General features: G+C 50.5%; 7 protein-coding genes across 7 annotated transcripts; 2 read left to right on the top strand and 5 right to left on the bottom strand.

Annotated features, from left to right (window-relative positions):
- Positions 1-98: 98 nt before the first annotated feature.
- N7477_003252 (DNA-directed DNA polymerase IV) lies at positions 99-2368 on the top strand (the record flags this gene model as incomplete). The annotated part of the gene is made up of 5 exons (XM_056964915.1): positions 99-507; positions 563-623; positions 786-800; positions 839-1145; positions 1199-2368. 5 exons carry the CDS (start codon positions 99-101, stop codon positions 2366-2368), a joined length of 1962 nt encoding a protein of 653 aa, XP_056824868.1.
- A 683-nt stretch (positions 2369-3051) lies between these two features.
- On the top strand, positions 3052-5482 carry N7477_003251 (uncharacterized protein; the record flags this gene model as incomplete). Its single annotated transcript, XM_056964914.1, has 6 exons — positions 3052-3547; positions 3613-4115; positions 4169-4280; positions 4337-5095; positions 5141-5329; positions 5379-5482. The coding sequence occupies 6 exons, from the start codon at positions 3052-3054 to the stop codon at positions 5480-5482; spliced, it is 2163 nt and encodes a 720-aa protein (XP_056824867.1).
- Positions 5483-6180: 698 nt separating this feature from the next.
- On the bottom strand, positions 6181-6868 carry N7477_003250 (uncharacterized protein; the record flags this gene model as incomplete). The annotated part of the gene is made up of 2 exons (XM_056964913.1): positions 6181-6598; positions 6675-6868. 2 exons carry the CDS (start codon positions 6866-6868, stop codon positions 6181-6183), a joined length of 612 nt encoding a protein of 203 aa, XP_056824866.1.
- Positions 6869-7623: 755 nt separating this feature from the next.
- Positions 7624-7827, bottom strand: N7477_003249 (uncharacterized protein; the record flags this gene model as incomplete). The annotated part of the gene is made up of 1 exon (XM_056964912.1): positions 7624-7827. The coding sequence occupies one exon, from the start codon at positions 7825-7827 to the stop codon at positions 7624-7626; it is 204 nt and encodes a 67-aa protein (XP_056824865.1).
- Positions 7828-9471: 1644 nt separating this feature from the next.
- Positions 9472-9809, bottom strand: N7477_003248 (uncharacterized protein; the record flags this gene model as incomplete). The annotated part of the gene is made up of 2 exons (XM_056964911.1): positions 9472-9668; positions 9713-9809. 2 exons carry the CDS (start codon positions 9807-9809, stop codon positions 9472-9474), a joined length of 294 nt encoding a protein of 97 aa, XP_056824864.1.
- Positions 9810-10241: 432 nt separating this feature from the next.
- Positions 10242-10665, bottom strand: N7477_003247 (uncharacterized protein; the record flags this gene model as incomplete). The annotated part of the gene is made up of 2 exons (XM_056964910.1): positions 10242-10377; positions 10454-10665. 2 exons carry the CDS (start codon positions 10663-10665, stop codon positions 10242-10244), a joined length of 348 nt encoding a protein of 115 aa, XP_056824863.1.
- Positions 10666-11432: 767 nt separating this feature from the next.
- N7477_003246 (uncharacterized protein) lies at positions 11433-13942 on the bottom strand (the record flags this gene model as incomplete). Its single annotated transcript, XM_056964909.1, has 2 exons — positions 11433-11851; positions 11905-13942. The coding sequence occupies 2 exons, from the start codon at positions 13940-13942 to the stop codon at positions 11433-11435; spliced, it is 2457 nt and encodes an 818-aa protein (XP_056824862.1).
- Between the last annotated feature and the right edge of the window lie 98 nt (positions 13943-14040).

The following is a 14040-nucleotide window of genomic DNA, read 5'->3' as shown; positions in this document are numbered from 1 at the left end:
GCTGCCTAGTTTCACCTAATTACCTATATCAGGCAGCGGCGATGAATTCCCGGTGGCCCCGACGTTTTTTACCCCATAAGAACCCAGACTAGTCTACCATGGACACGCTCAGTAAGAAGGGCTTCTTTGATGCCCTTCAAAGACTCGATGGCTCCGAGGACGAAGATGATGATTCTCTAGGGAAACTTCTCTTCAGTTCACGATATAAGCGGACTTCAAGTCCATCTGTTGCTCCTGTCTCAGCCAGTCATCGACCCAAGTCTCTTCAACGTTCCAACACTGAACCTCAGGCCTTATCTGCTGTCGGACAACGGCAATTTCCTCCCATCGATAATCCTAGAAGGACATTCAAGATAACTGAACCGAGAGCGAGAATTGTCCGACGTGCCCAGACCACCGTAACGATGCCGTTGGCAAGGACCGAAGCTCGTCCTGCGAAGAAGAGGAAGACCGATAACCTCAAGCTTCTTCCCGAGAATCAGCAGATCTTCAAAGGGCTTTCATTCTGTAAGTTCTCGAAGCTCTTAAAGTTTTTTTAAGATTCGTCTAAGAGTCGGACTAGACTTTCTACCGAACGATGATATCGCTCCGTCTCGACGACTGCGCATCCAACGGGCCCGGGAGTATGGTGCTCAATGGGCCCGAGAATGAACGGAGATTATCACACATATAATCGTCGACAAGGGCCTTCTATACCAGGACCTCCTTTCCCATCTAAGAGTCGAGGATTTACCTGTCAGTTCACTCTGCCCGAAGACCCTTGAATGGCGCTAAGAATGTAACAGGCTCACATTGCCGTTGTAAGTGAATCCTACCCATCCGACTGCATCAGATTCAGAACAGTCTTGAGCACCCTGCAAGTGCGGTTTCGTGTCAATGGCATGCCGGTGGATTCGGATAAGCCAGCGCCCATTGTGGCCGCCGAGCCGGTACCCGCAGACTCCTTGCCACTGAAGCCATCGAGAAGAGCACAGCAGAAGTCCCCGGAAACATCCCAGTCAAACAATGAGACAGCATCGATTGAGCCGCTTGCTCTCAAGCCAGCACCCAGCCAGCCGGCACCGGAGACAGTGTATAACGTAAATACATGTGAAAGGGACTCCCTAGATAATGTTATTGATGAGGCACGAGCAGCCAGTCATTTGGTGAGATATTGCTAATCAATCTCTGCTTCCGCACACTTACTCACTACTAACAGCCCCTCGATGCACTCGATTCAGCCGACGAGGAATCGCCTGCCGAAGAAATCGACGGTGATTTCTCGGAGCCGGAGGACGCCCTCGCAAAGAAAACGAGAGAGCCGTTTGGGGAGAACAAGACGGGGCAGTCATGGATGCAGGGCTTCGCTTGTATGCAAAAGTTTGACTCAAACGCACAACGTCATAATCCCAACAGCAGAACCATCGAGATCCTGCAGCAAATGTTGGATTACTATACCCGCACCGCCGATCAATGGCGTACCATGGCCTATCGTAGAGTCATCGCTGCATTACGCCGACAGCCTCAAAAGGTCACAACACGAGCTCAAGCTCTGGCAATCCCCGGCATCGGAGAACGACTGGCAGACAAAATCGAGGAGATTGTCCTCACCGACCACCTCCGTCGTCTTGATCGCACCAACGAGTCTCCCGAGGATAAAATCATCCAGATCTTTCTTGGTGTGTACGGTGCCGGCATTATGCAAGCTTCTAAATGGGTTGCACAAGGCTATACATCTCTTGATGATCTCCGGAATCGAGCACCGCTCTCCAAAAACCAGCGCATCGGAGTGGAGCGTTACCACGATTTTGCTCAGCGGGTACCACGCAAGGAGGTCGAAGAACATGGAGCGATCGTCCGCCGGGCAGTACAAGCGGTGGACAAGGACATGCAGGTCATTATCACTGGCTCTTACCGCCGCGGGGCACTGGATTCGGGAGACATCGATCTCCTAATCACGAAGTCGGACGCATCGCTGGATGAAATACAATCACTGATTTTGAACATCGTGGTGCCAAAATTATTTGACGAAGGATTCCTGCGAGTTGAACTTGCTACCTCGCGGCACAGTCACAACGCGTCTAAATGGCACGGCGCGTCCGCTTTGCCGGGGAATGTGTGGCGGCGCATCGATTTGCTTTTTGTGCCTGGGGCCGAAGTCGGGGCTGCAATGCTGTACTTCACCGGAAATGATATTTTTAACCGCAGCATGAGACTACTAGCTCGGAAGAAGGGCATGGCGTTGAATCAACGAGGGCTGTACACAGATGTGCTTCGCAGCGCCGGTGTGAAGATTAACCCGGGACGACTATTGGAGGCACGCGATGAGCGCCGGATCTTTGCGGCACTGGGAGTGCCCTGGCGACCTCCAGAGCATCGCACTTGCTAATATCATATATCTCGATCTATAAATAAAGTATTCAAATGATATAACTAGATGACAAAAAGATCAAAAGAGTATGCAGATATACACGATGACGAAAGGTGGAAGAAAGTCAAATGAAAAGCTGCATAGTTTGCAGCCTCCCGGCAGAGATTTTCCCCAGGAGATGACCTCAGCTTTTCACTTACTTCATCCATCATCTATCGACCCAGAACTTTTGTCAACATCATCAAGAAACTAGTCCCATCCTTCTAGGGCCGTTTTTATCACCGCTTTCATCTACGGTCATCACCGCCTTCTCATCACCGCCTTTCCCAGCGATCACCGCCTTTCGTGCGGTGAAGCCTTCATCGCGTATCTTTTTCCCACCCCAACTTGACCGCCTCTATTTGCCCCCCCAGTTTTGCCGTTCCCTCGATTTATCTTATACCAGCTCGACTGACAGTCCTGACTCTGGGCTTTGCCTATTCGGCCTGGTGCCCCTTTCCTTGAGCTCTCCTTCCTGTCTTCTCCCTGGACCCCGCCAGATCCGGAATCGCGCGGTCTCTTGTTTGGATTCGTCGCGTCTTCAGCCTTTCCTTCAGACGAACACAAATAGAGCTTTGCCAGCGGCAATTGATCTCTTTGGTCTCAAATCCGTGTGAAACGTGTGGTTCCCTTACACCTCTTCAGCTCTGATCACACGCAAAATGGGTCGCAAGCCCAACCAGCTTATCCTCGAGTTCTTCATCCGAGGCCCCAAGCTCGAGGATTCCAGCAACCGCTACCAGCACACCTGCAAGGCCTGCGGTGAGAAGTTCCCCAAGGGTCGTATCGATAGCCTAACCAATCACCTGGTCAAGAAGTGCCAGGCCATACCTCTTCGCGACCGCCAGCGTGTGCTCCTCCGCCTCCACGAACTCCCAGACCTGACCGAGGGCGACGCGAATAAGGATCCCAGTTCGACTGGGAAGGGTAAAGACGGAAACTTTGGCAACCGCCCCAATTTCGACGGATTGAACGTCCTGGCGGAAGCTTCTCGTCAGGTTGGCGCCTCGGAGCCAGCCAAGCGAGGCGCGCAGTACACCCAGTCTGTGACTGTTGGTGGAAAGACCGTGGTTGTTGATCCGGCGCTGGAGGCTGACTTCCAGGGCTCGGGCTCTCAGCACGGTGACGAGAAGCAAGAGGATGGTAACAATGCCCATGGTATGTGACTCTCACGCACACTCGGGGCAAGTGCTGGGTGCTGGATGCTAACAATCAATGCACAGGAACTCCCCAATCTAACCATCCGGCCATCCCAGCTCTCCCAAGCCATACCTCTGGTGACCACAACTCCATGTCTCCTCCGCTTGGTGACCACTCGATGACTCCAGATTCGGCCTCCAATGCGCGCCAGTCCCAGTTGTCAATGATTGCAGCATCTGCCAATGAGATGGTTCCGCAGGGACTCTCCATGGATGACAGTGGTGAAATGAAAATGAATCAGTGGAACCAACCACTCACACACCAGGAACAGATTCTTTTTGAGAGCCTGCAGGAGCATGACCCTTCATTGACTGCAGCGACACCCACACAGCGTGCCGCGTCCTTCCCCCGCCCAATTGCCATGAACCCCAATACTCAGGCCAAGGGATTTGTGAACGAGTTTGGCAACTCGACCAAGCCCACCAAGCCCAAGGTGCGGGGTCGTTTCTCTGCTGAACGTCGTCGCGAGGTCCAAGAAGTGCGCAAGCGCGGTGCATGCATTCGTTGCCGTATGCTGAAAAAGCCTGTATGTTTCAACCCTTCTAAGATTTTCTTGCATTGTAAGCTAACAAAATTCAGTGCTCTGGCGATAACCCCTGTACCACCTGTGCCAGTGTCGAGAGTGCTCGTCTCTGGAAGCATCCCTGCATTCGTACTCGTCTGTCCGAGGAGTTCGAGCTGTACAATGCCAGTACGTGTTGCTTGTTATTCTCTTTGAAATTGGACCTGGTAACTGACACATGATAGACCTCCATGCGACTCTCGCCTATCACGATACCAGTGCCATCAAGAGTCAAGTCAAATTCGAGCACTACGCTGGCCGTATTGAGGTGACGCACGGAGAGGACAGCCAAGTTTTCGTCACGATCAGTGGTCTCCAGGGCCATCGCTCAACTGTCTCGACCCTAGATCCGCAGCTTCAAGGTTTGGGTGAGGATCAGTTTTCTGGACCTCCCCAGGAGATCTATCTGCTGGACAGCGATGCCGATGATATCCCAAGTAAGCTGGAGATGTACATTAAGAAGACTGCTCCATTCTTCTTTGAGCGCGAGACCTCTCCTTTCGTTAAATCTACTCTGATGCTTGCTGCTGAGCTTGCCCAGTCGAAAAAGGACACGCTGCTTGAACGTGCCGTTGATCTTTGGGTTGCCACTCACATCCTGGTTGACACCGAGCTTACCTGGAAGACTTACTGCAACCCCACCCTTCCTCCTACTTCCATGCACTCCCTCTCCCAGCCTCAGGACGAAGGCCGTCTGCCCATCGAGGAACACTCTGACCCTGAATCCTATGCTCTGCTGTGCAGCCAGCTTCGTGCTGCGATGGAGAAGCGAGCTATGCAATTGAGCAAGTCCGTGATCAATGACCTCGAGCGCCGTTTGCTCCAGCGCCAGAAGACTGGTTGGTTCGAGACTTTCCTTGTCTCAATGGTCCTGCTCAACTGTGTTGAGCGGACCTGCTGGTTGTTCCGCTCATGGGACAACGAGAACTTTTCCCAGCGCGTAAGTTGGTTACCGATTTGGGAATTTCTTCCACTAACATTCTTTCCAGTGGCCTCTGGACAAGCGTCCCCTTACTACTACAATCAGTCTGAGCGATTTGCCGACATCCTACACATGCTTCTGAGAATGCGCAGCCTTCCACCCAAGACCACCGTTCGCCCTGACAATGGCACCCTCAAGGCTGTCGACGGCAGCGACGAGAACGCCGTGCGCTGGTTTGACATGATCCAAATTTCCCGTACGTGCCTGACTCTTGTCATATGTCAGAGATACTAATGATTTTACAGCCTACTACCTCGAAGAACGTGCCAATGCCATGTTTGACGTCTCTGATTCGCGCTCCCTCGACCTCCGCCACAGCGCCGCATTGCTCCTGCCTGCACACTCCTAATTGTCCGCCTCTCAGACTTTTTAATACCGCTAAGCGCCTTCTTCAAAACAATTTCGTTTGCTTGTCCCGTATGACTTGGCCGGAGATTTGTGTTGCAAGGCTGTGTGTCTGTATTCTTGCAGGGTTATACATCTCAAATGTTAGGTATCAATATTGGGCTACCATCAATCAAAGATTTTTTCGAAACCCAGATGTTAAACAACTTTGTTTTATCAAGCTTTTTTTCCGGTATTTACATCGTTTGGCATTAGAGATTCTAGACCCTCTACTGTCGGCCGGTGAGGAGGGAAATCTTCAATTAGTATGTGGGGATCTCAACCTTGGGGGTCTTCGGCTGTTTACAGTTTCGCCCGTTCAGCGCATCGCGGCCCAGTCGATCAACCAGAGCCGAATGGAGAATGTAAGGACAGTGCACAATTTGCAAAGACCCCTGAAAGCCATGGTTTCATAAAGCCCAAGATTGAACATACAAGATACCCTGGAATCTAAGCACAATGAATATCTCTAATCAATCCTCTTCCAGGCGAGAGGCCGATAGACCCTTAAATTGCCTACAAACAGGTATCTCGTTATTATTTCTGAACTGATGAATATTCCTCCACTATGACTTCTTCTGTAGCAGAAATCATTCTGCAACCGGATCTACCGCCGCACTTAGATTCCATTCTGCAAGCGCACTGAATTCTGCATTTAAAAAGCTATTCAATAGCAATATGCTGTGCTAAATCGCTGAAATTGACCGACATCAGATCATTGTCGAATGCAGGGAACTCACGCTCCAGCCATCTGTCCCTTGGGATCTGACCACCTATGGCCAAGGGAGCTTGTTCAACGAACAAGGAATCGTCTATCTCTGCAGTCGATTCGATGTTCACTTCAGTAGTCTCTCCCATAGTATTCTCTACGACGATCCCTGATGCATCGTGGGCAGACTCCACAGAGGGTTTCGCGCCGGGTTTCTTGGCGGATGCAGTGTTGAAGTTCTCAACAGAATCCACGAAGAGAGTTTCTGGAATAGGGTGTTCTGTTTTCAAAATAACAGGCTGAACAGTCGTGTCTTGGAGCAACACGCACCACTGAGCATTTTTCTTATCGTGCCAGTGACGGACGTAGACACTATGATCCGTTAGTCGAGACTTCCCTATCGCCTTACATTTAATCCGTAAGTGACATTTTGAATGACTGCACGCACCAGTTCTTGAGATTCGGATATTGTTTCAGATCTGCTAGGATTTCTCGTGAGAGTGCTGGATTGAGACCGATTTGTTCGTGCTCTTGCGGGATGAGAGGGGAGCTTGGTAGGATTGGCATTCCGGGTCTGTTGTCCAGGTACAGCCTTTGAGCGGAGACTTTGTGGTAAAGGAGAAGGGTCAAAAGAGGCGGCATTTCGGTGTTTACCAAATTCGATGCGGTAGAGGCTTCTTGATGTCGTCAAAGATTCTCCTAACGAGGGAAATTTCTTCGAAGAAGGACAGTACGGTCAGCAGTCTGATATTCAGGCACGGGCTATATGTGATCCTATATGTTTGCACCTGCGTGGAAGACGAATGTGGAGTTTAAGACATAATTCAGAAGATATATATTGGTATTAATCGAGGAAACGAGTAGACCCAGGAGAAAACCCCATCAGAAATGCGACGACTCATCAAAGGATAGTCAATGAATATGATGTTGGGTGACAACACTAATGAATATTGGAACTGCGAGAACGATGATTGGTATCTAGTCAAAGAGCAAAAATTTCTAATAAGACATTGTAAAGACTAGTCTTTCAAATTATACCGCCGAAAGTCACCGACGAAAGGATAAAGCAAAATCGCTCGATATTAGAGATAAATCTCAATATCAATGAAGCCACCGAAGAAAGAAGTGCAAGAAATCTAAACACAAATCAGCTTCTGTGACCAAAGGTTTTGGAAAAATAAGTGAGCATCATTACCTCAATGCTTAAGCGGGAGTATCTTGTTCACGCCGAAAGATCTCCAATCCAGGCTCCGAACATTGTCTCGGTCTTTGGCCCAAGGGCTACTGTGGCGGAGTATCACACAGTGACAATCTTTCTCGCGATCGATCCAACTATTGTAGAGAGAGCTACGGACTCGCTTAGCCCATGAGCTCTGGGAAATCATGGAAGTCACCCACTATGTACTGAAGTCCTGTTGGATCTTCTCAGTCGCGCTTTCCAGCACGCTGGAATGTGCGGGCGAAATGGTACTGGAGTTGGTTTTCACGTACTCCTCATACTCGTTGATTTTGAGTTGCACGCCGGAGGTATTCTCCAGGACGAAGGAGCCGTTCTCGGCCCGATAGGCGAGAAGGATTAAGGAAGGATCGAGGATGGTCATGATGAGTGGATTAAGATCAAGTTTGATGATTTAGTGAGATGCGGTATCTAATGAAGAGTGAATTAAGGAGAAGGTGAGAAGTGAACAAGGTGCGAGGAGGTCGATAGTTCATATAGCTGGGGCGGGTTTTTGGTTCATAGCCCGTTGCCAGAGTTGACGGGTCAGTCCGTTGTTTGAACCGGCTGAAGTTGACCTACAATAGCCTAGGCACTTTCTGCAGTCCGAGACAGTGCTGGTTGTATAGCGAATTGAGATTTTCTTTGTCCGTTCCCAAATGGGGACAGGATTCTTCTTATGCATTAGCTCACTGAGGCCGTCCATGGTAGTCACTTCTGAACCACTACGGATTGAGCCACCTTTGAAGAAAGAAGTATACTGCGTGTTTTTGTTTCACATCATATATTCGCAACGATGATTAGCACATCTTTTGTATCCTGGGCCGGAGGCGGATGAATACTATCGCTCTGCCATCTTCAATGGTGCCACAAAATGTCGAGGCAATTCGATTCGCGAGTGTTTGCGATGACGTGAGCTATCTGTCTATAATGTGCCAAAGCAGATGTTTATCTGACTGCGCATACATTGATGCAGGTTCCTGTGCACCAGGGGCCATTTGTAGGTATCTGCAGTCAAGCATGCTGCTTTAATGAAGCTCTGGACATCATGGATGACATTTCGCGCGTGCCGAAAAGGAAACGTGTGCACTTGAGGAGCAGGAAAAAAAGAAAATGAACAAGCTATGATTATCTATGCATAATGTGACCATTTGATTGCATATGTTCCTACGCGTGCTTTCACGAGAGATTCACCATGTTACACGAGAAAAGAAAGAAAAAGCAAGCCAAAAACAATGGCTCGATGTGGAGACCAGAAGAAGGAGTAGATCTACCAGCAAGGACGACAAGTGATATGGGAGGTTTTCTTGAGGGGTAAAAGCTGAAACAAAATTATATCAAAGGCACGATCCTAGCTTAGATTAGCTTCGGAGAAACGAACAGTTATTCTTTGGATTGAGAAGCAAGTGAAAGAGAACTAAACTAGATTATAGCAAGCTGAATTTCTCACGAGATATTGAGGCTTTTTAGGTTGTTTTAGAATGGCATAGTCTTTTTTCATCATAGGCGCTATGTTTCAAAGCCTCGATATCCTACGAGAGCAATTACTCACCTCTCCTCATCTCGCACCAACTTCCTCGATATTACTGAATCTCTTTATTCCTACCAACCTCCTCATCAAGCTTTTTACCAGCAACCAAGGCACTGTCGCTACACTCGCCAACTCTTCAGAAGCCAGTGGGAAAGATATCGGCATCACTAGACATGTCTAGCCTGGACGAAGATCCCCTTGAGGCGAGTATCTCATCCAAGGAGACTCTGAATACGCAAAAAACTCACATGACTTCACCAAAAGGGCCTGAAGACTCAAGCCAGCCACGCCTACAGGAGACTACATCAAATGCAGATCGATGGCCTCCAACAGGTGCAGCAAGCACTATCCGACGTCCAAGAAACTCACGAAACCCTATTCAAAGACCTCGAAGCCCAAATCACGGGACTGGAAATGGACAAGACCGAACTGAAGACTAATCGTGAGCCAAGAGCTCAGCGAGCAAAGCTTCAAACCGACGTCAACCTAAAAGCCAGACTATACAGAGTCCGTCTTCGCAATCTCCTCGAAAATGGGAGAAGAGACATGGACGGCACTGATCTCGACCCACAGGTTAATTGGCTCATCAAGCAGACCTCTGGCGCAGATTGTCTTCTCGATGCCGACATGCTGCTGGGCTGGGACGAACTCCAATGGGAGACTTGCAAACATGTTCGAGACACGTTTGTGAACATCTATGGCATGACGCCGCATCAGATTCTCTATATTGGTGAGTCACCTACTTGTAACTCTGACTTGCCGGAATGCGTGTTGCTGACGTCCATAAAGATGGCCAGGGCGATTTCAATAAGCAGCTTTTGAAGGTACTCGACCATCAAGCGAACAAGAGCTTGAAAGGGAGGTGCTCAACGACCGCCAACGCGTTCCGTTCGACTGCATTCTCCACCATATCAACTCAGGAGCCACGTATCAGTCAATTCTGCAATAATGAAGAGCCTACTGGCGTGCCCGAGTAGGAAGACAACAGGCATGAAGAGCACCAACATGACAGAAATCTGGATAGGGGATGAGTTTTGCATAGGTTGGGATGAATGGTTCCTTCTTCTTCTTCTCAAGGCATATATGCCAACATTTGCAATTATCTCGCATCTAAGCATTCATTCCCGTATCTGGCAATCATGAATGCATTTCATTCAGTGTCACTGAGCTTGCCCATAAGCAGTGGTATTCTATTCCAGAAACTGCAAATTCCGCACCAATTTAGTAATCACAACATACACTACATAAAACGCCCCGGTTTTCTCATATCAGGGCGTCTGCATATGAACCTCCGGCTGCACTTGCACATGTCCCTGTCCTGCCGGCTGTGTTGATTCAAGCACAACAGCGTAGAACTTGCCTTCCTCGGAGGTATCGTGGTAAGGACCGGCGCCGACAACCGCCCTACGTTACTTAGCACGGGATGCCAACAAACAACTTTGAACATCACCTGGAGGGGTAATGGGATATGCAGACTTACCATCCTTTATATTTGGGCTGGTTGAAAACCTCGGTAAACACTTTCAAAATGCGCAGGGGGAGTTCCAGGATGGAGGGTAGCTCGGGCCCATCGCCGCAAATTGGGAGACCCAGTTTGTTGACGGGGAGGTACACGATCTCCGCTGTGTTTTGCGGATTGCGCGCCTCTTGGAAAATGAGGAGGCGACGGGTTGGACTCTGTGATTTGCTCATCTTGGGAGAGATGATGCTTGAGATTGTGATTATGCAAGTGGTAGTTCTGTACGGACTCGAGGGTCTCGCAGTTGGGTCTTTGCGCTCAATTCCCCAGTGCAGGCTTCCTTTGGCCTAGGCTGTCTCAAAGCCGTCTTTGGAAACATGATTAGTAGAGGCGCGCAGTGATATTTCTGAACATATCATATCTCACCACGTTCTTGAGCGCGACGCGACAGAGGCTGCTTATCGCGTCCGGATCGGCTATGATTATTGCGGGGCACGGAAAAAAAGGGGGAGGGAAAGGAATGCGCGAATTTCACGTCAACAAGAATAGACCCTGCCTTTGCAAGGTGAAATCGATCAGAGAAGAGCCAGAGAGTAGAGCCATGTGGTTTAGGCAATCAACACAGAGGAATGGGTAGATGGGCTCTGGGGGTTATTGGTGTTCCTATTTGCCGCGTGAAGGTGGGGTGGGCGGAATGATCATCGCGCTTTTAGTGATGACACATATTTGAGGACTTTGTGTAATTGTACAACATTCCCCTAGAATTGTTCTAGGTTGAGAAAGACATTAAAATTATGTCCATATATAGAGTGAATGTGGAGTAAATGCTGGAGCTGAAGCTCAAGGCACGCAGTGCAGACAAGTGCCACTATGGATCGACCACGCTAACAATGACAGATGGAAAAGCGGGAATGTACAAGGAAAGAAAAGACATTGGGTATCATAGTGGAAAAGAAAATAGAAAGTATCGGTGAACTCATATACGAGGAATGATGCAAAATCAAGCATCGAGCTCCCCGTCCAACACTCGTCTAGCAGCGTCGAGTCGTCTTCGCAGAACCCGTGCAGCCTTCATGTCAGGATCGGGCGAGGTCGTGATTGCTTGCAAGTCCATGCAGACATTTCCCAGGCTAGAAAAGAGTTGCTCTAGCATCTGCGTGTCGTCGGAGTTGATGCCTCCGATTGCAGTAGGGGTTGCGGAGCCTGGATAGGGGCTTGAGGCTGCTCGGACGGTCGAGACGAGAGATGAGACAAGGGAGGTGGGAGTTGCGGACCCGGCCCCTGACGAGCGACCGGTCACGTCTAAGGTCTGGGAAGTGGTATGTGGCTGGTTGTTGATAGGGACATCGCCATCTCGGGGCCCGCGCGGTGTCTCTGAGCGGTCAGTCTCGAGGACAGGACTTGGTTGGCGGCGAAGTTCTGTTGATATATTAGGATATTTTCCAAATAATATGCAGCTTTCAGGGTCTCACCATGATTAAATCGACGGTCCCAGTAGAGGAGGTCTTCTTCTTCCTCAGTCATCTCATCGCCTTCCATTGCGGTAGCAAATGTAGCGACGGTCGAGACAGACATGGCACTGTTATTGCGCGAGTGTTTGATTGATCGTGACCGAGAAGGCTGTCGAGAGCGAGAGCGAGATTGCTGACGAGACCGCGAGGCCTGGGACGGCCGGGTCGTGTCAGTAGACTCTTGAGAAACCTGACTGGGTCGGCGAAGCTGGCGCGAGTAGTTGCCTAGGGCACTGTGCAAAATGAAGTGTTCGTAGTCAAAGGCATCCTCGCGCTCCTCGTGCGGCACGCCTTCGGCAGCGTATTCTTCCAAATCTGCATCGAGCGGTTCGCGCAATATTTCATCAAGGGCCTCTCGGTCGATTTCGCCCTCCTCAGCGTCTTCATACATGCTCTCTGCGACGGATTGCCGACCATCTTCATAGCTCACGGGTGGTGTTTGCCAAGGAACATGCCCTGTTGGTGGCGAGGCTTTCGCCGAGGTTGGCTCCAAGGGACTGTTACCACTCCGCTTGGCTGCGTTATTCTCGCCTTGGAATTTAGCAGTACCATTGGGATTTGGGGAGCGGACTTCTCGAGTGTATTCAGAGCTGCCATCTCGTCTCGTATTGGATCCCCGGCTGCTCTGGCCTTCTCGAAGCTCCAGACCATTTTTATACCAGGGATCCGCAGCTGTTAAAGGACTAGGCGTGCGCAAGCTTTGGAGACTGCGTCGGCGAAGATTGTCCTCTTGATTTCGCACTTTAAGTGAAGAAATCTTGATATGAAGACCCTTCATCTGGTACTGCAGATCACGCACCTGCAGCTGAGACTGAGCCCGACTGGGTGGGCCGCACGAGCTGTAGACGGGACTGAAATCACGCGGGTTTGATTTGACATCATCCTCCGAAGAAATACCCAGTCCTTTCGGAGAGTCGGCGGGGCTACTGTCTTGAGATTGCTCGATGACAGGCGATTGCGCGGCTTCGGGGGACGCTTGCTGATTCACTTGCTGTGGCGTTTGCATCGACGAAATCGATGCACGGTGCGTAAGATATGCCCTGCCAGGCCCATATTGGAAAGATCTCTCGTCGGTATTTAAATTGGTTCGACTACTGGAGCCCATCGCACTCACAGACCGAGACACCTTTTTTGTATCCTTTGACATAGACTCAGACGGGAAGTTAGTCTCGCTGTGCACGCGCGAGTGCCGGTTCGCCGAAGCATCCTGCGACGCAACCAGTGACTGTCGACGGAGCGCAGAACCCTTGCGATGGGAAATCGATTGATACAAACCACCCGGCTGGTGAGACCCAATAGGTGAAGTCGCCGGCGATGTGTGCGAAGGCGAGGGCGTGAGTCGCACCGCTGAACGAGCGCGACTGAGGTTCCCCTCCATCAGCATCAAGCGCTTCTTTGCATTCTCTAGAATCCTCTCAGCCTCGCTGCTCAGGATCGCGGATGAGAATTCGTCTCCAGGACCCTTGCCCTTCGCAACAGTAGAGGCAATGACAGTGCCAGGCAAGCCGGTCTTGCCAACATCTCCATTTTCCGGCTTGTTCACACTGTCCGCAGGATTCGGCGACGACTTAGCAGCAACCTGTGGCGACGATGCCTGCTTCGTTGTCGAAGCGCGAATGCTCCCCGCGCTCACAGTTGAGCTCGAGCTACTCCCCGTGTACTCCTCCGTCTCAGTAGTGGCCAATTGCTCTTTTGCACCAGGCGAGCTCGCCCTCCTTTCGATTTCGTCGCGTGAACCGTCCTCATCGTCGAACCCTCCTAATCGTGACGGCGAGATTTCCTCGCCTATGTCGGACAGCCGGCGATTGTTCACGTCGTCGTTGGCCCAGTGTCGCGAAAAAATTTTCTTGGGTCGACCGTTGGAATGCGCATCGCCAGAGTAGCGCGCATTCAAATTGGACAAATAGACCAGCTGGGAAGGCGGGGAGGGAGTCTGGGATTCGCGCTCGCTGCCATAGGGCAGGATCATGTCCGGGTCGGTCAGAGTGAGGGAGGGCATGCGTGCGGGCTCTTGGGCCTAAGGAGCCTGAGGAATGTAGGAGAGGAAAAGACAGACGGGCTCTGAGGCCTGGAACTTCGGACCTAAGAACCTAGGGA

Source organism: Penicillium maclennaniae (assembly GCF_028827695.1).
Source record: "Penicillium maclennaniae strain IBT 15551 chromosome Unknown utg000003l:1.0-5670915.0:1.0-5674809.0, whole genome shotgun sequence".
Classification (NCBI taxonomy): Eukaryota; Fungi; Ascomycota; class Eurotiomycetes; order Eurotiales; family Aspergillaceae; genus Penicillium; species Penicillium maclennaniae.
Note: the sequence above shows the minus strand (reverse complement) of the source record. Positions and strands in the feature narration are given on the sequence as shown.